Here is a 24,235-nt window from a genome sequence, read left to right on the forward strand (position 1 = left end):
AAGCCGGGCCGTTATCTTCAAAAGGTCCCTGGAGGATATGAAGGAGGAAATGGCTGTTTAAAGCTAGAGCGTGACAGAGACGCATAACCCTGCTGCAGCGCCACGTTATGTGCACAAGCACTGCTGCAAAGTACATTTTCTTAAGTAAAAGTATCAATACTGCAATGTACAGCAGAACTACTCCGTTACAAGTCCGGAATTCAAAATGTACTTGAGTAAAAATACAAAGGTATCGGCATCTTAATGTACTTAAAGTACCAAACATAGAAAGTACTCCCTATGCAGAATGTCCCATTTCAAGTTTTCAAATGTGTCAAAATCATTTGAAATGGCCAAAATGTATATTTATTATTTATAAATGTATATATGTACAGTATAGGGCTGAAGTGGTTTAATGTATGTTTTGTAATAATCAAAATCATCTACAAATAAGTAACTATTAACTAAAGATTTCAAATAAATGTAGTGGAGTACATGTAAAAGTATTTGAAGTTCTACTCTGTTAGTGTTACATCTTAGAGGCAAATAGTGTACTTACAATTTGAGAACTGTCGTTACTAGTTACTTTTTGCAGATTTAGATTATTATTACAGAACATGCATTAACTGCCTAAGTGCTATTTCACAGTTTGTCTATTTGATAAGACAAACTATAACATTTGCAGGTTGAAAAGCTCACAATGCATTGCATTGTGAATTTGCGATGCATTGCAAGTTTGTAGATCTGCTATACGGTATTTTTGACAAAAATAAAGGGAAATGACTCATTCTGCATTATGAGTCGCTGCCATTGTGTTCGGTAAGCTACTGTATATTTTGATACCAATTTTTCCACTCTTACTCAAGTACATTTTTAATGTTAGTCTTCTCGATAGAGTAGCAGTCTGACAGGAAATGGGAGAGAGAGATGGGGAATGACATGCAGCAAAGGCTGTCATGATCGGGAGTCGAACGCGTGCCGCGCCGTCAGGTGGCATTAGCAGGTGCCCAGACAGCTATACGCCAGCCACCCGACAGAGTATTTCTACGTTGTGGTATTGCCACCATTACTTAATCGTACTAAAAATACTCGGGAGTATACTTCCACCGCCACCACTGGGTGCACAGCGGCCTCCACACTTATGTGCTTCAGCTGATGTTCAAGCATAGCAGCAGCATGAAGAGCAGCAGCCATCATGTGTGTGATCTGAAGGAGAAGCATACTGAAAGTGATCTCTCAATGGGACACCTGGGAAATCACTGCAGCTGCACTGCTGCAGTGACGTCAACACACGTTGATTACGAGACCACTTGTCAACTTAAACCGGGGCTATTCAACTCAATTGTTCAGGGGGCCACATTGTCAGAAACCCAAGGGGCGAGGGTCTGGACTGCAACTGCACCCCACGCCCCCCCAAGCTTTTTTTGAGCGGTGCCTAACCACTCCAACACGTAGCTATGTCTTTCTGTCTGTCTGTCCGGTTTTAGAACTCTTCCGCTTGATTGGCGGGCCGGATTTGGCCCACGGGCCGCCAGTGGAATAACCCTGCACTTGGCTTAAACCATCTAGACTTAGCGAAACGGACCCGAATTACAACTGTGTACTTGGACTACAATTTGTTTTCCGTGTACACCAATTTTCGTTTGTGCTAAACCCCTTATCCCTAAAGGGCAATTGGAACTATTCAAAAAACTTTTCTTTAAATAGTAAAAAAGGTAAAGAAGTTTAGGGATAAGTGGTTGCATGAGGTTAAACTTTCACTTGAGATACATTGTTACCCTTCTTTTCTTCTTCCCACACCTTTTGCCGTAAGTGCAAAACTCACTTTCACTTTAAACTCAGATTCCCCAGTGAATGGTTTCCAGCCTTTCCAAGTGCTAATGATTTAGTCAGAAAGCTGGCGTGTGTGTGTGTGTGTGTGTGTGTGTGTGTGTGTGTGTGTGTGTGTGTGTGTGTGTGTGTGTGTGTGTGTGTGTGTGTGTGTGTGTGTGTGTGTGTGTGTGTGTGTGTGTGTGTGTGTGTGTGTGCGCGCGTGCGTGTGTGTGTGTGTGTGTGTGTGCGTGTGTGTGTGGGAAAGAAAGCATCAAATATAGTGTTTTGTATATCGTAAATCACAGAAGCAGTGAAAGAAAGTCTGACTGCAATGCTATTTTACTTTATAAGTATGCGTGTATATTCTATGCAGTATATATATACCGTGTAAGCAGCATATGCTGTAAACATCTCGACTCAGGGGCGAGCGGTTGCATTAGTAGATTCAACATGAAAGAGACATGGAGCTTCAAATGAGTATGGTGGTGAGACACTGCAGGAACGCTGTGAAGCTACCCTGCCGTGTCATTACCAAGTGGAGTGGAGCGTGTGGAGTGTGTGTAGTGCAACTCAGGAAGATGCACAAACTTTTTAAATTGGGTTATTTCAAAATTGAACTACCTTATTGAATAACATTATGAGAATAATAAGAAGCACAAGACATTGCAAACTGTTTGTACAGTAAGCAGCAACATTAACCTTTGTGTCATGTCATGATAGCCTGTAGATTGGCTATTTTCGCTGATGAGATGTGGTAGCCTGGAAACCAGACAAATGCCACAGGTAAAAAAAAATCCCTGGGGAGATTGGTCTGGCACACATTGCATTTCGCTCACCCCAAAGTTGTGGGTGACCAATCAGAGCCCACTATTCATTTTTGTTATGTGACGTTGGAATCTGTTTGTATAAATAAATCTTCCACACCGAAGTTCCAGACTAATATATATGCAGTGATATTAGTCTGGCCATGCCAGGCAGGCTAGAGATGTGATGCATCTCTAGCCTGCAAAGGAGAGAGGCGAGTATAGAGGACGCATCTCTAGCCTGCAAAGGAGAGAGGCGAGGATAGAGGACGCATCGGAGAACAACATTTTTTTTAACAATGTGAGCACAGTGTTGAACCCTGCCCTTTTTTCTTCTTTCTAATTATATTTGTTCGTCCCAAATTTGTCAGTGGCCGAGTTGGCTTTGTCCGAGGCTTAAAGGTTTTTAAATAAATACCATTTGAAACGTCTATGATAAAACTAATGGGAAATTCTCTTCCGGTGCCCTCGTCATTCTGAAAGGGGGTGGGACTGCGACGCTCTATTGTGTCCAGAGAGCTCAGTATACCTGTTCTCCTTCACTGAAGACCCTGCGGCCGGAACTCCAAATGATGCTGGGCGTGGGGTCTCCTGAAGCCTCGCACGTCAGCGTCACCTGCTCCTCCAACTCCGACGCCGTCTGGTTGCTCAGGTACGTGATCTTGGGTTCCACTGGACAAAAAAACAACAGAGACAGAATGTGTGTTACACCTCATCTACACTGCCAGCGATGCAATGCCAACTGTGCTGACGTACCACGAGCGGCAACGCGGTGTGCAGCGACGTCGTCCACCACTCTTGTATTCTCTCACAGAGTCTCAATTTGAGCGAGGTTTCACAGCGCCAAACAATTTAATTGGTTGAGATCTACACGCTACTATTTATTGATTATTTGGTTGGTTCAAGTCCTGCAACGGGCCGGATACCCGCGGATACCCGAGTTTGACGGGTGAAAACGGGTGGGAAAATATACTTTTATGAGTTAGCGGGTGCGGGGACGGGCGGAACGCAACGAAACGTGGACGGGTAACATTTTAATCAGAACGCACTGGATGTTATGAACAGCTGGGTCCTTCTCAACAGCGGAGACAAGTTAAGTCCATCACATGCCCAAGGAATTGTCAGTGATGTCATATCTGCCGATTCCTTCATAATGGCGTTCTGTTTCTGCTGCTGTGCTACTTCCGTGTTGCATAGCAGTGACATCCTTGCTTCCTTATCGTAGCATTTCACGTTTGGTGTTCACTGTTTATCACTAGGAGAGTGATATCTCTGTCGGAACACTCACCTCTTGCCTAGATGAGGTGTGATGCTGCGTTCACACGAGGCAGATGCAAAGATCACAGAATATTTGTCGCTTTGTATATCTGTTGCTCACACGGTCGCAGTGTTGATTTCATCAACTAAAACTATGACGAAAAATTTTCGTCGACTACCTTTTTTCACTGATGAAAACTAAATGGAAACTAAATGAAAACTAAGCTATGATGACTAAAACTAAGACTAAATATATTGACAATTTCGTCAACAAATAAAAATTAGACCAAAATGTTAGGAAGGGACTAGTGGACAAGAGATCCAGTCATTTTACCCTGGGTTGCATGCTGAAAATAGCAGATCTACAAGCTCACAACGCATCACAGCATGACGTGTTGTGAGCATGTAGATGTGCTATTTTCAGCAAGTGTAAAATCAGCCATTACGACGGCATCACTAAAATCGCATGACATTTAGTCGACTAAAACTAGACTAACACTAAAGCATTTCAGATGACTAACATAATTATGACAAAAACTAAATTAAACTTTAGTCAAAAGACTATGACTAAACTAAAATCAAAATTTGCTTCCAAAAATCAACACTGCACGGTCATTGACGTCATCAAGCGTGCATCCGTGGTGACGTGTGTCATTGCAGCTACAGTCTTTGCATCTCAATTTGTAGCTTTGTACCATTGAACGCAGCATTATCTCCATAGGGCTATTCAAACGTTTTGTTCTCATAGATCTGCTACTTTATTCCAGAGACCCCTAACACAAAAAATATGGAGAAGCCGCTTTTAGCTACTATGCCCCTGTGCTGTGGAACAGCCTGCCAAGGGATCTACGGTTCTCTGAATCTGTGGACATTTTTAAACGAAAAAGACTGTAGCTGCAATGACACGCGTCACTACGGACGCACGCTTGAAGACACACCTTTTTAGCATTGCTTTTACCTAGATCATTGCATGTCCTTTTCCTGTTTTAGTCGCTCCTTTTGTTTTTGTTATTACTATGTAGTTGATGCTCTCTTGTTGTGTTTTTGCTCTTTCTTGTTATATTTTTGCTCTTTCTGTGAAGCACTTTGAACTGCACTCGTTGTCTGAAATGTGCTATATAAATAAAGATTGATTGATTGATTGATTGATTGATTGATTGATTGATTGATTTATGCTCTTTTGAATGATTCAGAATTTGAATCCTGAAAAGTTTAACAGTTTTTGACATATGAGGTTTCCGTAAATGTAAATGTAAATGTAAACCGCTTTTGCTTTTAATCATTTGCTGTACATTTAGTTGTTGTCCCATTCGGTATGTGAATTATAATGCTGCAACATTAAAATGCAAACACCAGGGTTAAACCCTGGCGTCCATATTCTGAAACGAATGAATGAAAAAATAAAAGATTTTAATAAACGTAATAAAGGAATCCAAAAACCCCTGCCTGAAATATATATATAATTAGCACTGCAAAACCATGTGCTCAACCATTATAGGGACCATCCAGGCAGGCAAGTATTAAGTACATGTCAGTAACCGCAGGAAAAGGCCAACAATGCCATACGCTGCCTTATCTTATCATGTGGCTAACAGTAAATAGAATAGTAATAGAGTCACTTCTCTTACCAAACACATTGAGGCTGACTTCCCCGCCCTTCTCTCCGGCCTTGTTCTTGGCGATGCAGTTGTACTCGCCCTCGTCGACTTTCCTGACGTCTTTTATGGTCAGCTCCGAGCCGTCTTCGTTCACGCTGTACTTGTCGTCCGTTTCAATGACCACGTTGTTGCTGTAGATTGTGTGTGTGTGTGTGTGTGTGTGTGTGTGTGTGTGTGTGTGTGTGTGTGTGTGTGTGTGTGTGTGTGTGTGTGTGTGTGTGTGAGTGTGTGTGTGTGTGTGTGTGTGTGTGCGCGTGTGGTGTGGGTGAGTGTGTGTGTGTGTGTGTGTGGGGGGGGGGGGGTCACAGAGAGAGGTCAGACCAGCGGTAATTTGTTGTGTATACACACATCTCAAGGGTCTGGGCAGAATAGATCTCTCGGCACACTGACAATTCTCTATTCAAGGACTCCTATCTCAGGGAAGGAATGGCTGGAAAATTAACCCCTTTAAAACCCCCTATACAGTACTTAGGTAAAGCAGTGTTTAGGGCCAAGGACCCCCACGTGCCAAGGACCCCCACGTGCCAAGGACCCCCACGTGCCAAGGACCCCCACGTGCCAAGGACCCCCACGTGCCAAGGACCCCCACGTGCCAAGGACCCCCACGTGCCAAGGACCCCCACGTGCCAAGGACCCCCACGTGCCAAGGACCCCCACGTGCCAAGGACCCCCACGTGCCAAGGACCCCCACGTGCCAAGGACCCCCACGTGCCAAGGACCCCCACGTGCCAAGGACCCCCACGTGCCAAGGACCCCCACGTCGTGCCAAGGACCCCCACGTGCCAAGGACCCCCACGTGCCAAGGACCCCCACGTGCCAAGGACCCCCACGTGCCAAGGACCCCCACGTGCCAAGGACCCCCACGTGCCAAGGACCCCCACGTCGTGCCAAGGACCCCCACGTCGTGCCAAGGACCCCCACGTCGTGCCAAGGACCCCCACGTCGAAATACATGTGGCCGCGGACCTTCCATCTGAAAAGGTGTTGTGCCGGCCGGGGGACAGAAGATGTGTTGGAGAAAAGGTCTCCCTACAGCTCTGTTATTAGCCCGCTCTTTTGTTTTTCCTTCTATACCATTATGTCTTCGCCCAAACATAGCTCCATCTACAAAGCGTCGCAAACATAACACGCTGTGTGAGGTTGTACAGTACATCGGCTATTTACAGCAAATGTTCCACCCTAGAATAGAGATGCTATAGCATTCAAGTGGTTAAGTGGAATATAAACATTGCAAAGCAGTTTTGTGTTTGCACTCCTCTCTGCATCTGTCACCACGAAGGCCAAGCGGCCATTTGATTATGATGACGCGTTGATGATTCTCAAACTGAAGGCAACGTTAACGAGACTCTGGGTTTTTTTACCTCACAATCAGCTGGCCCCGGATGAATAATAGATGTCTTTGGATCGCCAGCCATTCAAAAAAATAAAAAATAAATCAGACGCGTGCCATGGGCCTTGGAAAAGAGCAGAACAAAACAGCGGAGCCTCAGCCGGCCTCGCCCTGCTGCTCTCTCACGTTCCCTCGCCCATCTGTCGACGCCGCCTGCGTTTTCAGGTCTGAACAAATGCACCTGGGGGCGGGCGCACCACCACCGCCACCATGCGGGGCCTCAACCCCAACATGCTGAAAAGACAGCTGTGGCCGTTATCAATACTCCTCAGGGGCCTTCGAATCACTTTAACCGATTAAGACCTGAGACCAGATTCTACAAAATGTCTTCTAAATCATAACAGTTTTCTGAACAACCTATGTTTCTATGTCACTTTTTCATGTCAAGGACCCCCAGAATTATCAGAAAATAAGTTGAGTTAAAAAAGTTCACTGTGAGAGAATATATATTCAAAGATTTGCACCACATTTTCACGATTTTTCTAAAATAGCAGATCTACAAGCTCATAGCGCGGCACCGAGTGCTATTTTTCAACAGCTAAAGTTTAAAATAATGGTTAAAGTGGTTAAAAGCTATAAGGTGACATTATGCGTGATGCGTCCTCAGGTCTAAATGGGTTAATGTCACCGGTGATTCTCATTAGCAGTCCTAGTGCATCCTTCTCCAACACGTGGTGTTTCGGGCGGCTGGCTGGTGACAACAGAGAGTGATAGTTCCAGCTCTGTCGTACGACCATGTTTTTTTACACTGATTTGTTTGGCGAGCTCGTAACAACTACTTTTGCATGCAAGGGCTGTACTAGAAAGCAGGTGTTAAAGGAGAGTTCCGCCCTGGCCGTTTTTTACTGAATTCTATTGATACACGTGTATATTAACTCCCCAAAAAACAATAATTAAAAAAAGAATATATGCGGATGTGAACGACAACGACCACACTCCATGGAACAAACTTTTCACAGCATCTAGAACAGTTGTAAACTAAACAAAAAAAACATTTTCGCGGCGATTGATGAAGAGATCTAGCGCAAGGCCAGCTATGGAGGGTAATACGGGTCTACAACTTAAGGTAAAAAAAACAGCTTGTGCGGAACTCTCTTTTAAGTTATTCAGGAATGCATAGTCATCCGGGGAACGTCCTTAATAATCATCCGCTTTTTCTGAAATGGGAATGGACAGCAAGGTAATGGACGGAGCAGAGGATGCCCAATGCCCAGAAGCCTAATATTTCCCGTGGCCAAGGGATTCCTCTTCTGCACCATCCATAGATCCCGTGTGGCGGAAAAACTGAGTTCACGTCGAAATAGATGATAAAGTATCCACAGTATCTCCACCCTGCAGAGATGATTCCCTACGTGTGAGCCGTGAGGGTAATGCAAGTGGACCCCCAAATAATTGGCAAACACTAAGATGTTATTGATAATAGAATATCAGGAGGGTCCCCTAGGCCCTTGAATCTGCTTCATCTGTCTCAGCTAAGGGGTCCTTGGGCTGACAAACGTTGAAGACCCCTGATATTAATTATTGATCCATTGATCCAAGCCAGATCACTATCGATTCGTTAAAATAAACACGCGGCCCTGCCATCTGAGTGACCACTGGGTCGTTGGAGTGGGCCCTGATTCAGACAAAAAGGTTGTGAGAACCGCTCTTTGACAACTCCAACTGATTCAGAATGCTCCTGGCAATAGAGCCCTGGCAAAAACTAGAAACTCCAACTGATTCAGAATGCTCCTGGCAATAGAGCCCTGGCGAAAACTAGAAATTCCAACTGATTCAGAATTCTTCTGGCAATAGAGCCCTGGCGAAAACTAGAAATTCCAACTGATTCAGAATGCTCCTGGCGATAGAGCCCTGGCGAAAACTAGAAACTCCAACTGATTCAGAATGCTCCTGGCGATATAATCCTGGCGAAAACTAGAAACTCCAACTGATTCAGAATGCTCCTGGCGATATAATCCTGGCGAAAACTAGAAACTCCAACTGATTCAGAATGCTCCTGGCAATAGAGTCCTGGTGAAAACTAGAAACTCCAACTGATTCAGAATGCTCCTGGCGATCGAATCCTGGTGAAAACTAGAAACTCCAACTGATTCAGAATGCTCCTGGCGATCGAATCCTGGCGAAAACTAGAAACTCCAACTGATTCAGAATGCTCCTGGCGATCGAATCCTGGCGAAAACTAGAAACTCCAACTGATTCAGAATGCTCCTGGCGATCGAATCCTGGCGAAAACTAGAAACTCCAACTGATTCAGAATGCTCCTGGCAATAGAGCCCTGGCGAAAACTAGAAAATAATATATGACCATATTACACACGTCATGAAATCCTTACATTGGCTACCAGTCTCCTTGAGTATTTAATTCTCAATTTTAAAATGTTGTTATTATATAGGCTACTTGTCTATTTAATGCCTGTTTCTCTGGGCCGAGCTACATCATAAGAACAGCCAGGTATTGCCTGGGCTTTAAATGCGCTGTGCTGTCACCTTTTCGGACATATGTCCGAACTTATACATCACCACAACCCATCCGGAGCTCTGGGGTCTGCTGACCAGTCATTATTGACTGTGCCAACAGATCTAACCCGCAAAACAAGAGGTGACCGTGCTTTTGCGGTGGCGGCCCCAGAGTTATGGAATAACCTTCCCCCCACATCAGAGCTGCCCAATCCATCGAGATTTATAAGTCCCTTCTTAAAACTCACCTTTTCTCTCTGGCCTTTAATGTTGTCTGATTGTAATAGTTACTTATTCTTCTTTTCTTTTATTACTTTCTTGATTTTTACCATGTTCACTTTTTCTACTGTGAAGCACAGTAGAAATTGGTTTTGTAAAATGTGCTATATAAACAAAGGTTGATTTGATTTGATTTGATTATTTCTTGTATCAAAGGTGGGAGTATTTGTGATAATTCATAATCCCTCATATAAATCTATTGTATTCTTTAGGCCTATTTCTTTTTAACGTGCATTGTTGCATTCTGTATTTGTTCTTGTTCAGCCTTGGTGTGTGAAAAGTGCTGTATAAATAAAGTTGCCATGCCTTGATATACAGCAGGACCAATGACAAAAAGGTGTTCCACCTACCGGGCCCAGGTGACCATGGGTTCAGGGAAACCATCTGCATCGCAGGCCAGCATGGCTGTGCTGCCGATGTCCGCTGTGGCGTTGACCTCCGACTGCCTGATGCGGACGCTGGGCAGCACTGAGACCACCAAAGAGACACATGGTTAGGACATGAGACCACCAAAGAGACACATGGTTAGGACATGAGACCACCAAAGAGACACATGGTTAGGACATGAGACCACCAAAGAGACACATGGTTAGGACATGAGACCACCAAAGAGACACATGGTTAGGACATGAGACCACCAAATAGACACATGGTTAGGACATGAGACCACCAAATAGACACATGGTTAGGACATGAGACCACCAAATAGACACATGGTTAGGACATGAGACCACCAAAGAGACACATGGTTAGGACATGAGACCACCAAAGAGACACATGGTTAGGACATGAGACCACCAAAGAGGACATAACTGCACTGGTGGAAAGAGTAGGCTACTCACATTAAGTGTAAACACAAAAGCATATCAATACTGAAATGTAGAAATACCCTGTGTGTTGTACATAAAAAGTACATATAACTGAACCAATATGATGCTAAATTCTGTATGTTTTTTCTTTTCTTGATAAGTGGTCAGCAGATGGGTGGGCTGCAAACCATTTGGAGATTTTCAAGTGGGCCGTGAAAATGGTTGGAACCACTGGTGAGTGGTAACTGGTGTAGTGCCCAGTGAAGGGTGCTTCTGTGTGCTTTATCGCATGGTGCACACAGGCTGACAGATAAGCTTTGTCAAATTGTAAATTATCCCCCTACTTGATCATACTACAGCGTCACGCAAAAGTGTCAAAAGTGACAGATCTGCAAGCTCGAAACATGGCACGAGGCGGCGCGCTTTGAGCTTGTAGATCTGCTACTTTTGCTGTTTTTGTTTTTGAATCCTGAAAAGGATTTTGGACATATGTGGTTTCCACCCGATGATATATAGAAACACAACGGGCCAGATTCACTAAGCTGTTTACACCCATATTTTGGGTGTAAAGGAATTTTCCAAACTTCCCACGTTAGTAGTCTGATTCAGTAATCATTTTGTCAATGAATTTTGCGGAGGGCCGCTCTTTCTCAAGTCTGCTCGGATGCAGACTTACATGGGACCAAAGCTGCTGTATGTCATTAGAACGCTAACGTGGAATTAGTGAATCGGGCCCAACATCTTTAATAATAATAATAATAGATTGCATTTTTATAGCACTTTTCTATGCACTACATGCCTACTCAAAGCGCTTACGGTCCATTCATTCATACATTGGGAGGTGAAGTGGCGAACAGTCAACGCCAGCGTCCTCACTTCCCACATTCACACACCAATGCTGGCAACCACTGGAGGCAATGCAGGGTTCAGTGTCTTGCCTAAGGACACTTTGACATGTAGACAGGAGAAGCCGGGATTCGAACCCCCGACCCATGGATCATTGGACGTCCTGCTCTACCTGCTGAGCCTCAGCAGCCCTTTTCTTTAAAAGGGAACAGTGCATGTGTGAACTCTCACGCCAATGTATATATACTGCCGTGTTACGTCCATTATTTGTTATTTATTTCTCTTTACATCAACCAAAAACATAGCATAGTTTTGATCTGTACTTTTTAAGGAACCTGTTTGTCTTGACCAGCTTCTGTAGTGTGGACAGCAGTGGTTGTTCAAAGATTTAAAAAATATTCCAAATATTTCAAACCTTTTCATTTAAAAAAAAATATATCCATCTCACTATCTAAAACAATAACCTTGTAGATCGTCTACTTTCAAATAGCCGATGATGTATAGGGTTAAAGTGGTAACACTGATTTTGATGCAATATCTATCTGCGGACCCCTAGCCAGTGGTGGAAAAAGTACTCAATGACCTCTGGGGATCCCCGGACTCCTGTTTGTGAAGCTTCTATTCCCCTTCGCTCGATTGCATTTCAATATGTAGCGAGATGGCGTGCCTCTGGACTTAGGAGGGTGCAAGGCCAGAGTTGTGGGAGATGGGGAAAAGAGATGCAGCACTCACCGTTAACGATGACCTTGATATCTTTCAAATCGATTTCCCCCCTGGGAATAATGCGCGCCTCGCAGGTATACATTCCCTCGTCTGTCTTCTTGATTCCGCGGATCTGCAGGTGGTTGTTTTCCATGATGCTGAACCGGACTGAAATGAGAAAAGGGCCCGGTCAGAGAGCTCAAAACACTAGACAGGAGAGGAGAATTTAAATTGCTCATTTTGGCCTTCGCGCGCGTGGCTTTTGAGTTGAAAGCTGAATACTTGATGTCTGGAGATGTGTGCTGTGTTTGGCCCCCGATCTTGGAAACCGTGCCAAGTCATAAAAATATATAAAATAAAATAGAGCGTGCTATTTGTGTCAAGTGGGGCAAAGGAGGGGGAAAAAAGAAACCCTCAAAAGGACGGTCATGTTCTACTTGAGATCTTGCATAGAACTATGAGACACCACAACATGCCACCATCTTCAAAAGCTGCCATGCCTCTGGTGTCAGTTCAGTTATACCACCGTGCATCGGAAGTTCAGAACATGAATCAGATGTGTCAAGCAGCAATGTTCACACATAGTTTACAATGGTATGATGACAGATTAAGGTTATACACAAAAACAAAACAAACAGTGCTATTTTCTTTAGGCTAGGTGTAACAGCTCAGTGTCTATTCTAAGTATAGTAAGATGATGATGATGACTGTGAAAGCCTCTTGTGAAGTTGAAGTAGGCCTATTTTGTGAATGTTGTGTACAGTAATTAGTACTGTGCACTCTCTTGTTTTTTACCTTTGTCGTGCACTATGCTGAGGGTGTTCACTGTACAGTGTTCTATATTGTATAGTATATTATCTTATTGGTGTTGCTTTGATTTCCATTATGCTATATCTACAGTACAGTACTTTACCCTGTACACTGTGTTTTTAAGAGCTGTACTGTCTTTGATGACTGAATTTACCTTGCAGGATTAATACAAGTCTTATCCTTTCATATGTCTGTCTGTCTGTCTGTCTGTCTGTCTGTCTGTCGCTGAGCGAGCTCTGGTATGACAGCACACATAACCGTATCCCGGCCGTCACTCCCGTGAATCCCGCCATCTCCTCCTCTCCCTAACAACACAGATTAGCGCTGACCCCGGTCATGTCCAGACCCTGGGGCAGATTATAGGCCTAATCCGCCCGCCCACCCGCCACAGACAGACAGTCACAGAACTTGAACTTGACATAAATCTGATAACTGAGAAACACACAAAGACTGCATCGCACATCAAGGGTGTCTTTGAAGATTTAACACCATATGAGATGGAATTATTTTGTCTTTCGTTTAAATGCCACCGTATGTATTTTAGTCTGTTCTTAAGTCTAGTTTAATTTATACATTTCACTATGTACTGCACACTGTCTGTGTTCAGCTTATACATTGTAGTTCATCTTGCATTCTGCGGTATCTCGGTTTTATTGTTACATGTCAGGCATGAGAATTAGCATTCTCGCTAAATCATATCTACATTCCTAACTGTACTGTACAATACTGTGCTGCATTTAAATGCCTGGTTCATTACCGTCCCTTTCAAATAATAAAGTAAAAATAAGCATTACGTGTCCTTTGTGAACAGAAAAAAGCAGCAGCAGCTGTAAAGTGAGGTACAGAAATGCATAATGCGCTGGTGGTGATATGATAAGGTTAACTGCCTGCACTGTGGAAAATTACATAAGCAGCCCGGGCTTCTTCTCAGTGTCGGTTACAATTAGTGGGTTTTTCCACTGAAAAACACATTCCCTGTCCGGGCTCCAAGTAAAAGGCGAACGCGCCATATTTGTTGCGTGCGGTGACTCCGGTTCTCTTCCAGTGGTCACCATAAGGGAGGGGTTCCTTAAGGTTAAAATAGTCCCGGTCCAAGCGGGGGGAAAAAATAAAAAATAAATACTCGTGCTCGTCTCCCGCACGCTGCAGCTGGGCGCTCTCAAGACACCATCTTTGTAGAGTGGTGATATATAGCCAGTGGTGGAAAAAGTACTCAAATGTTTTACTTAAGTAAAAGTGTCAATACTGCAATGTAGATGTACTGTAGATGTACTACAAGTGGAAGTCCCGGATTCAAGTAATTCAAGTACAAAAGCATCGGCATCAAAATGTACTTAAAGTAGAGTAAAGGTTCAAAATGTGTACACAATCTTTTGAAAATAGCTGATCTACAAGCTCACAATGCGTCGCATCGCGATGCGCCGTGAGCTTGTAGATCGGCTATTTCCGGGTTCCGGAAATAGTCGTTCGTACAACTAAGCTTAAGCTTGCCTTTTTTTAACCACCGCATGAATAAACCTCAAATGATTGGCTGTGGCTCCGACAGTGGTGGGAAATGGGAGTGGGGGGGTTGGCGTACGGACGGGAAAGTCCAAATGAAAGGGAGGGTTTGGCACAGCAAGGTGAAAGCTTACAGTAGTGGACGCCTGACGGCTGATAAGATCAGAGGCTGCAGCGAGAGAGTCCCGCGTGCATTTTTATGTGCACTGTCATGCGCCCAGTGGGTGGAAAAAGTACTCACATTCTTTTAAGTGAAAGTAGCAATATTGCAATGTAGTACTTGTACTCTGTTACAAGTAGAAGTACCGGCATCAAAATGTACTTAAAGTACCAAAAGAAAAAGTACTCATTATGCAGAATGTCCTGTTTTACACGTTTTCAAATGTGAAAAAATGTCTAAAAATCATTTGAAAATAGCAGCTGTACAAGCTCACGATGCGTCGCGATGCGATGCATTGTGAGCTTGTAGATCTGCTATTTTCAAAAGGCTGAAATGTATCTAGGGCTGAAGTAGTTACTGTTGTTTTGTAATAATAATCAAAATCTACAAAGTATAGTAACTAAAGTTGTCAAATAAATGTAGTGGAGTAAAAGTACAATATTTGCCTCTGAAATGTGGCGGAGTAGACGTAAAAGTACAGAAAATTTGACATAGTCAAGTAAACTACAAATTCCTCAAAACTGTACTTAAGTACAGTACTTAAGTAAATGTATACTTAGTTACTTTCCACCACTGCTTGTGCCTTGCATGCTTTTCTTCTTACCATCAGTTACATACTGTACTGTACTACTCGTACTGTACTGTGCTGTACTCTACTACTCGTAGTGCTGTGCTGTACTGTGCTGTACTGTACTACTCGTACTGTACTGTACTGTGCTGTACTCTATTACTCGTACTGTGCTGTGCTGTACTGTGCTGTACTGTACTACTCGTACTGTACTGTACTGTGCTGTACTCTACTACTCGTACTGTGCTGTGCTGTACTGTGCTGTACTGTACTACTCGTACTGTACTGTACTGTGCTGTACTCTACTACTCGTACTGTGCTGTGCTGTACTGTGCTGTACTGTACTACTCGTACTGTACTGTACTGTGCTGTACTCTACTACTCGTACTGTGCTGTGCTGTACTGTGCTGTACTGTACTACTCGTACTGTACTGTACTGTGCTGTACTCTACTACTCGTACTGTGCTGTACTGTACTGTACTGTACTCTACTACTCGTACTGTGCTGTGCTGTACTGTGCTGTACGGTACTACTCGTACTGTACTGTGCTGTACTGTGCTGTACGGTACTACTCGTACTGTGCTGTGCTGTACTGTGCTGTACGGTACTACTCGTACGGTGATGTACTGTACTAATCGTACTGTACTGTACAGTTCTTCTTACCATCTTTGGCGACCTGGATCTTGGAGCCCTTGAGCTTCCAAATGATATTAGGCGGAGGTTGGCTGACCACGTCGCACACTATGTCGGCGTCCTCGCCCTCGTTGAACTCCTGTGGGCTGGGCGCGTTCTTGAAGGTAATCTTTTCTGTAAAAAAGACGGGGGGGGGGGGAAGGACGAAGGTGTGGGTTTGACGGAGTGCAAGCGTACAGTATATACCCACAGAATGTAAATGCCCTTGGGGAGTTTGTGGTTTCAATCATCAACGACAACTTTCATAATATTTGGATTTGAACAAAGAGAATTATCAGGCCAATTTAACAGTTCATTAGCAATGACTGATGCTAATGATCGTCCTTGTTTATAATGAGATCATTAGTTTTTTTAAGTAGGTATAGTGTGTTGAGAAAAACAGGTAAATGCTGCACTATGTGCTTGAAATAATTCTTATCAACATACCCACCTGGGCATAGCGTCAGTGTGGGGTGGAAACCTCATTATGTCCAAAACTGTTACTTTTCAGAATTCAAGATATTTTTTTTTCTTTACTTTTGTGTGACGCTGTAGTACGATCAAGTAGGTTATTCATTTATGAACAACGGGGAGCGACTGACATGACAGACGGGGAGCGACCGACATGTCTATCATTTTCCAATGAGAGCCGTGCCGTGCTCTCATTGGAAATGAGACCCTGATGTGGGGACCCTCATGAGGGTCCCGATCCACAGGTTGAGAAGCACTGGCCAGGGTCTACATAATATTTCTCAATGGAAGAGCAGGGAAACCACCTCCATCCATGGCATATACTGTACACCATGTGCTAGTTACAATAGTTTTATTCATTCAATACTGTAGCTTTAAAGTATGGCATTTTATTTATATAATGTGAGATTTAATAGGATCTGTGGGAAATGCTCAACATGAGTTTGGAGAATGACATTTTTTTATTCCAAAAATGTCTTGGCAAAGTATTGGTGTTATTCAATTACTGTAATTATCTTTCACAGCCATTTCAGATGCTAATACAAGTTCAATTTATTCTGGGGAAAGTAGCGGAAATTATTAAATAAAATGATGAAAAATATGCACTCACACAAAATAATTGCAATTTGCATTGTGATTGATATGTAGTTGTGAGCAAAACAACCCAGCCTTTCATTAAAAACCCATTCAATACTTTTCCATAGACTAGACTCTATGTGACAAAATAACTAAAATAATGAAAAAGATGAGAGAAAGTGAAGATCACCCTACTACAGCCGGTCAGCAAGTGGATTCATGAATGTATGTAGGCTAGACAATATTTTAGGCCAAAAAATATATATATATTAGGCATGTAACGATATATCGTATATCGATATATCGATATTAATTTTCGATTTTCTTTTGTTTGTTTTTTTAGGGGGGCTAGTGAATAATGGAGTGTGTAATGTGAAATGTGAGCTTTAATCATATTCCCTCATATTCAAGTGCTTTTGGAGAGAAATGAGACTGAGTCACTTTCAGTTGCGTTATTATTACACGGCGGAGCCACGGAGATATGTGTTATTATGAGAACCGGCTAGGCACTTTTTGGCACATTTTGTTGCCCCCCTCGGCGTGTTGCCCTACTCGCCACTGCGAGTAGTAGCGACGGCGCTGCACTTACGGAAGATCTTGACTTGGACCGTGGACTCGGCCTCCTCGTCTCCGCTCTTGGCCACGCAGCGGTAGATGCCGGCGCTGTCGACGTCCGCCTGGTAGATGAACAGCGTGGAGGCGGCCTCGTCGCTGTGGCTCACAAAGATGTCCTGCCTGTTGGCGAGCACCTTCTCTCCGCTGGGAGAGTACCACGTGATCTCCTTGGCGTCTCCCACCACTGCAAACACAATAAACACACACAAGCAATGTTGATTTCAAAAGACTATGAAAAACAACACTGAGCGTGGCGTGGGGATCTTAAACTCAGTGTTAAAACCTGGGATGTTAATCGATTAATCAGCGTTAAGAAATTCTTCAATTGGCCCAGGCGGTGGCGTAACCGTCTGGGCACCCGACTGGTAATCCAGTCGCAGTGTGCCGCGGGTTCGACTCCCGAGCCCGACACGGCCTTTACTGCATGTCTTCCCCCATCTCTCTCCCGTTTCCTGTCAGCCTACTGTCTGTCCTTTCAAAAACCAATAAAAGGCGTAAGCCGCAAAAATAATATCTTTAAAAAAAAAAAGAAATTCTTCAATTAAAAAATGTATCGGAAATTCTGTGGTTCTATCATTGGGTGGTTTTGTGTGAATGTATAATGTGGCCGAGGAACACACGTGGGCGATTCAAAAAGTCCCCTCCACCTTGGTAGACACAGAAACGTCTCTGCTTTTGCATGTGATGTGACAGACAAGACGGTGAACTTTTCATTTAATTTTATTCCTCATACAAAGATGCCATTGCCTGACCCTGTATCTCAAATGGTCAAATAAATATTTGATTAAGGAATATAATATGCCTTTTGAATTCAGCAAAATGTAGATTTTTATGTTAGACATTGAGGAGAAAAAAAGACGCTGCTTATCAACTAACCGGTTAATCAATCAATAAGGTAATCAATTATTAATTAATTAATGAATCGATAAATCCCAAGTACCAGGCTTCAGTGTCCGGGTCTGACGCAAATCAGGTTTGAATCACATCGAAACCACAAACAGGTAGTTGGTTGCTGTCGGGGGCAGAAACCACCTATCTCCATGTATTTACTTTTTGTGTTTTTTAACAGCCTACTTGATCATACTACAGCGCCACACAAAAGCATCAAAAGTAGCAGATCCACAAGCACCAAACGTCTAGATCTGCTTGCCGTTTTTTTATTTGAATCCTGAAAAGTAGCAATTTTGGAGATTATGAGGTTTCCACCCGACAGCGGCGGTGTGGCTCAAATGTCATTCACTAAAGTCGCTGGGTTTCCTTTTTTCTTATTTTTATCCTCTCTTTCTTTTTTGTTGGCTGTTCAGTCTTGCTAAAAGAATAATATTCATCTGATTCCAATCTGGATTAGGCCAAATAAATATCATTTGAGCTGCCAGTGTGAACATAGAACAATATGCCACAAATTGTGGCATATTGATATAATTGTGCCAATCATGGCCCACAATGTAATATTTGGCTTTATTATAGGGCTTTGTTGATTCTGATATAGGTCAATCACGGCATTCAGTGGTCTGTTATTTCCCAAAGTGGTCTGTTATTTCCCAATAACAGACTACTGTGCTCAACAAGAGGCTGTTCACAATCAGCTCAATGAGCTCATTCACACACCACCAGGCTGTGCATAATAACAGCGGAATCCAATGGACTATGTTCTTTAGGGGAAGCAGTAGCAGATGAATCCATTTTAAATACATTAAATCATTTCTGTTGTTATTGTGAATGATTTATTTATTATTTAAGTAACAATGCAATAATAAGCAGGATAATGAACAGCGAGGAAGGGGGTCATTCATTGAGAAATAACAAAGCCTTTCAGTGTGATTCCAGGAGATCCTGCATCTCCCTGTCAGGAGTGGTGGAGAAAGTACTGTTTCACTTATAGCTCACAATGCGTCGTATCGCGACGCATTGTGAGCTTGTAGATCGGCTATTTTCAAATGGCCGAAATGTATATATATATATAGGGCTGAAGTGTATGTTTTTTTGTAATAATAATACAAATTTACAAAGTAACCTGTAACTAACGTTTTCAAATAAATGTATTGGAGTAAAAGTACAATATTTGGATCCGAGATGTAGTGGAGTACAAGGAAAAGTATTGGAAATTGGAAATACAGTGGAGTACAAGTAAAAGTATTGGAAATTTGAGAAAGTAAAGTACAAATACCCAAAAATTGTGCTCAAGTACAGTACTTGAGTAAATGTACTTAGTTACTTTCCACCACTGCCTGCCAGGAGTCATTTCTCAATAACGACCGCCTCGCCAGCCGTTCATTATCTGTTATGTAATTCTACGCGGCTGCATACTGTACGTGTGCAAAAATATCAATCCATTTGCAACCTATCTCCCTATATAGCGTGCAATCAAATGATTGATTCCATTTGTGCACTCTCTGAGGATGTAGTATTTTCTCCATAGAAACAAGGATAGCCATTTATTATACTTCATCAAGGTCACACAATAATACCTTATAACACAGTGGTTTTCATATCAAGGCCCATTATGTATTCATATCATAATGTATTCATATCATTATGTATTCATATCATTATGTATTCGGCAATTTGAGCCACGGACCATTGATGAGTTTTTGCCTCTCAGACCCAAGAATTAGAATATTTTGTTGTTGTTGGATAAGAGTTTGTCCACAATTCCATGCTGTATTGATTTGGTACCATTGGAGAGATAACAGGCAAATGTTGATCAAAATAAAACATCTTCTACATTCTCTAATTTGGTATAGACTTCTTGTAAATTAAGTAATGCAGAAGTTACGGCTCCTTTTGGTTTCATTTTACGCTCTACAGTTAAATATCTATAAGGGTCCATTTGGTTATCTCTATACTAACTTATACTAACTTTTGGTGTTTTATTATTTTTTATTTTTTTCTTAAATCAATGCCCTCTTGATCACACAGAGCTACACCAAAGTATCAAAAGTAGCAGATCTACAAGCTCGATTCACGGTGTGTGTTGAGCTTGTAGATCTGCTACTTTTGCTATTTTAGAATTTGAATCCTGAAAAACAGTTTCAGACATAATGAGGTTTAGAGACGATATAGAAGGCAGAACATTGCTTGATTGATTAACATTAACATATTCACATTACTGTATACGGACATGAATTTCCTTCAGTAAAAGTCTAAAAATAAATTACAAAATGAGTTCATGTACAGTATGTAGTATGTCATTTAAATTCTGTCATCATATTTTGATGTCCTCACAGGTATGCTAATTTCTAACACAAACATGTGCGTGCGTGCGTGCGTGCGTGAGTGCGTGCGTGCGTGCGTGCGTGCGTGCGTGCGTGCGTGCGTGCGTGCGTGCGTGCGCGCTCGCGTGTGTGTGTGTATGTATGTAAAATGAAACCAAATGGACCTGTAAGGGTGGTTAAATATCTGCATTACTTAATTAACAAGAAGTCTACACAATTAGAGAATGTAGAATCTTTTTTATTTTGTATGGAATTGTGGACAAAATCTTATATCTTAACGATAACAAAATATTGAGGCTAAATTGAGGCTACATCTCATCAAATGGTGGTCTGTGGCTCAAATACCGAAATAAATAATGGTCTTTGATATGAAAAGGGTTGAAAACCACTGACATAATACAATAAAGAAGCCTTGAACACGGGACCTTGAACCCTGAACACTCAGTAGTGAAGAGAGAATAGCAAAGTATACATTAGTCATGGCACGCTTTGAGGCGACTGAAGGTGCTGTGTGTGTGGATCCTTCTTCTTCATATTATCATATTGTGTACATGTGCTCACTGCAGGTTTGCCTTTGTGATTACCTATTTATGTGTGATGTGTGCACTATTAATATGCATAGTGGCCAAAGCCAACGTGTTGTGTGTTTAAAGAGTGAGCTGGCTGTTTGGTGGCTGTTGGGGCGGGGGTTTGGTGGACTGATCTTTTCCTGAAGGTTTCTGAAAATGCATGTTTTCCCTGCATGTTTTATTCACTGATTATCCTAATGCTAATTCTACTGCTTTGCTACTGGAAAGAAGTGTCTAGCAGAGGAACTCTATCTCCTATCTATTCATTAAATCTGAATGGAATTTACATAACACCATGGCAAATATGCCCCCCTTTCTCAGTGATGATGTCCTGTCCTGTCTACTGAATTGCCAATGGCAGGACATGTGAATAACCTGATTTTTATATTTTTGCACGTTGCACAACAATAGTGCACAGATAGTGAAAATGTGTCACAATGCTTTTGAGCATGTACTGTAGAACGGCTCTGTTCAATATGTATGTTCAGTTGACATATCAGTATCAGTACAGGATGTCAGATCCATAGTGCATCCATAGCTCTTGCAGCCCCTATGGATGAGGATGGTGAGGCCTTGGGTGGAGTGCTGTATGGATGAAGGATGGTGAGGCCTTGGGTGGAGTGCTGTATGGATGAAGGATGGTGGGGCCTTGGGTGGAGTGCTGTATGGATGAAGGATGGTGGGGCCTTGGGTGGAGTGCTGTATGGATGAAGGATGGTGGGGCCCTGCTGGGTGGAGTGTTGTATGGATGAAGGATGGTGGGGCCCTGCTGGGTGGAGTGTTGTATGGATGAAGGATGGTGAGGCCCTGCTGGGTGTAGTGCTGTATGGATGAAGGATGGTGAGGCCTTGGGTGGAGTGCTGTATGGATGAAGGATGGTGGGGCCTTGGGTGGAGTGCTGTATGGATGAAGGATGGTGGGGCCTTGGGTGGAGTGCTGTATGGATGAAGGATGGTGGGGCCCTGCTGGGTGGAGTGTTGTATGGATGAAGGATGGTGAGGCCTTGGGTGGAGTGCTGTATGGATGAAGGATGGTGGGGCCCTGCTGGGTGGAGTGTTGTATGGATGAAGGATGGTGAGGCCTTGGGTGGAGTGCTATATGGATGAAGGATGGTGGGGCCCTGCTGGGTGGAGTGCTGTATGGATGAAGGATGGTGGGGCCTTGGGTGGAGTGTTGTATGGATGAAGGATGGTGAGGCCTTGGGTGGAGTGCTGTATGGATGAAGGATGGTGGGGCCCTGCTGGGTGGAGTGTTGTATGGATGAAGGATGGTGAGGCCTTGGGTGGAGTGCTATATGGATGAAGGATGGTGGGGCCTTGGGTGGAGTGCTGTATGGATGAAGGATGGTGGGGCCCTGCTGGGTGGAGTGCTGTATGGATGAAGGATGGTGAGGCCTTGGGTGGAGTGCTGTATGGATGTGGATGGTGAGGCCTTGGGTGGAGTGCTGTATGGATGAGGATGGTGAGGCCTTGGGTGGAGTGCTGTATGGATGAGGATGGTGGGGCCTTGGGTGGAGTGCTCTATGGATGAGGATGGTGGGGCCTTGGGTGGAGTGCTGTATGGATGAGGATGGTGGGGCCCTGCTGGGTGGAGTGCTGTATGGATGAGGATGGTGGGGCCTTGGGTGGAGTGCTGTATGGATGTGGATGGTGAGGCCTTGGGTGGAGTGCTGTATGGATGAGGATGGTGGGGCCCTGCTGGGTGGAGTGCTGTATGGATGAGGATGGTGGGGCCTTGGGTGGAGTGCTGTATGGATGAAGGATGGTGGGGCCCTGCTGGGTGGAGTGTTGTATGGATGAAGGATGGTGAGGCCTTGGGTGGAGTGCTGTATGGATGAGGATGGTGGGGCCCTGCTGGGTGGAGTGTTGTATGGATGAAGGATGGTGAGGCCTTGGGTGGAGTGCTGTATGGATGAAGGATGGTGGGGCCTTGGGTGGAGTGCTGTATGGATGAAGGATGGTGGGGCCCTGCTGGGTGGAGTGTTGTATGGATGAAGGATGGTGAGGCCTTGGGTGGAGTGCTGTATGGATGAAGGATGGTGGGGCCCTGCTGGGTGGAGTGTTGTATGGATGAAGGATGGTGAGGCCTTGGGTGGAGTGCTGTATGGATGAAGGATGGTGGGGCCTTGGGTGGAGTGTTGTATGGATGAAGGATGGTGAGGCCTTGGGTGGAGTGCTGTATGGATGAAGGATGGTGGGGCCCTGCTGGGTGGAGTGCTGTATGGATGAGGATGGTGAGGCCTTGGGTGGAGTGCTGTATGGATGAAGGATGGTGAGGCCTTGGGTGGAGTGCTGTATGGATGAGGATGGTGGGGCCCTGCTGGGTGGAGTGCTGTATGGATGAGGATGGTGAGGCCTTGGGTGGAGTGCTGTATGGATGAGGATGGTGGGGCCCTGCTGGGTGGAGTGCTGTATGGATGAGGATGGTGGGGCCTTGGGTGGAGTGCTGTATGGATGAAGGATGGTGGGGCCCTGCTGGGTGGAGTGTTGTATGGATGAAGGATGGTGGGGCCCTGCTGGGTGGAGTGTTGTATGGATGAAGGATGGTGGGGCCCTGCTGGGTGGAGTGTTGTATGGATGAAGGATGGTGGGGCCCTGCTGGGTGGAGTGTTGTATGGATGAAGGATGGTGGGGCCCTGCTGGGTGGAGTGCTGTATGGATGAGGATGGTGAGGCCTTGGGTGGAGTGCTGTATGGATGAAGGATGGTGGGGCCCTGCTGGGTGGAGTGTTGTATGGATGAAGGATGGTGGGGCCCTGCTGGGTGGAGTGTTGTATGGATGAAGGATGGTGGGGCCCTGCTGGGTGGAGTGTTGTATGGATGAAGGATGGTGGGGCCCTGCTGGGTGGAGTGTTGTATGGATGAAGGATGGTGGGGCCCTGCTGGGTGGAGTGCTGTATGGATGAGGATGGTGAGGCCTTGGGTGGAGTGCTGTATGGATGAAGGATGGTGGGGCCCTGCTGGGTGTAGTGCTGTATGGATGAAGGATGGTGAGGCCTTGGGTGGAGTGTTGTATGGATGAAGGATGGTGAGGCCTTGGGTGGAGTGCTGTATGGATGAAGGATGGTGAGGCCTTGGGTGGAGTGCTGTA

The 24,235-nt window shown here is 44.2% G+C and overlaps 1 protein-coding gene across 1 annotated transcript in view; it reads right to left on the bottom strand.

Moving 5' to 3' along the window:
• Positions 1-24,235, bottom strand: part of LOC306928350 (neural cell adhesion molecule 1-like) — a 323,025-nt gene that overhangs the window by 69,127 nt on the left and 229,663 nt on the right. The window contains exons 3-8 of the mRNA XM_079508391.1: positions 17,337-17,546; positions 15,692-15,835; positions 12,021-12,158; positions 9,984-10,101; positions 5,480-5,640; positions 3,124-3,266 (exon numbers count right to left, since the gene is read on the bottom strand). Coding sequence (XP_079364517.1) covers positions 3,124-3,266; positions 5,480-5,640; positions 9,984-10,101; positions 12,021-12,158; positions 15,692-15,835; positions 17,337-17,546 — 914 coding nt within the window. The remainder of the gene's footprint in view (positions 1-3,123; positions 3,267-5,479; positions 5,641-9,983; positions 10,102-12,020; positions 12,159-15,691; positions 15,836-17,336; positions 17,547-24,235) is intronic.

Source organism: Electrona antarctica (genome assembly GCF_951216825.1).
Source record: "Electrona antarctica genome assembly, chromosome: 8".
Classification (NCBI taxonomy): Eukaryota; Metazoa; Chordata; class Actinopteri; order Myctophiformes; family Myctophidae; genus Electrona; species Electrona antarctica.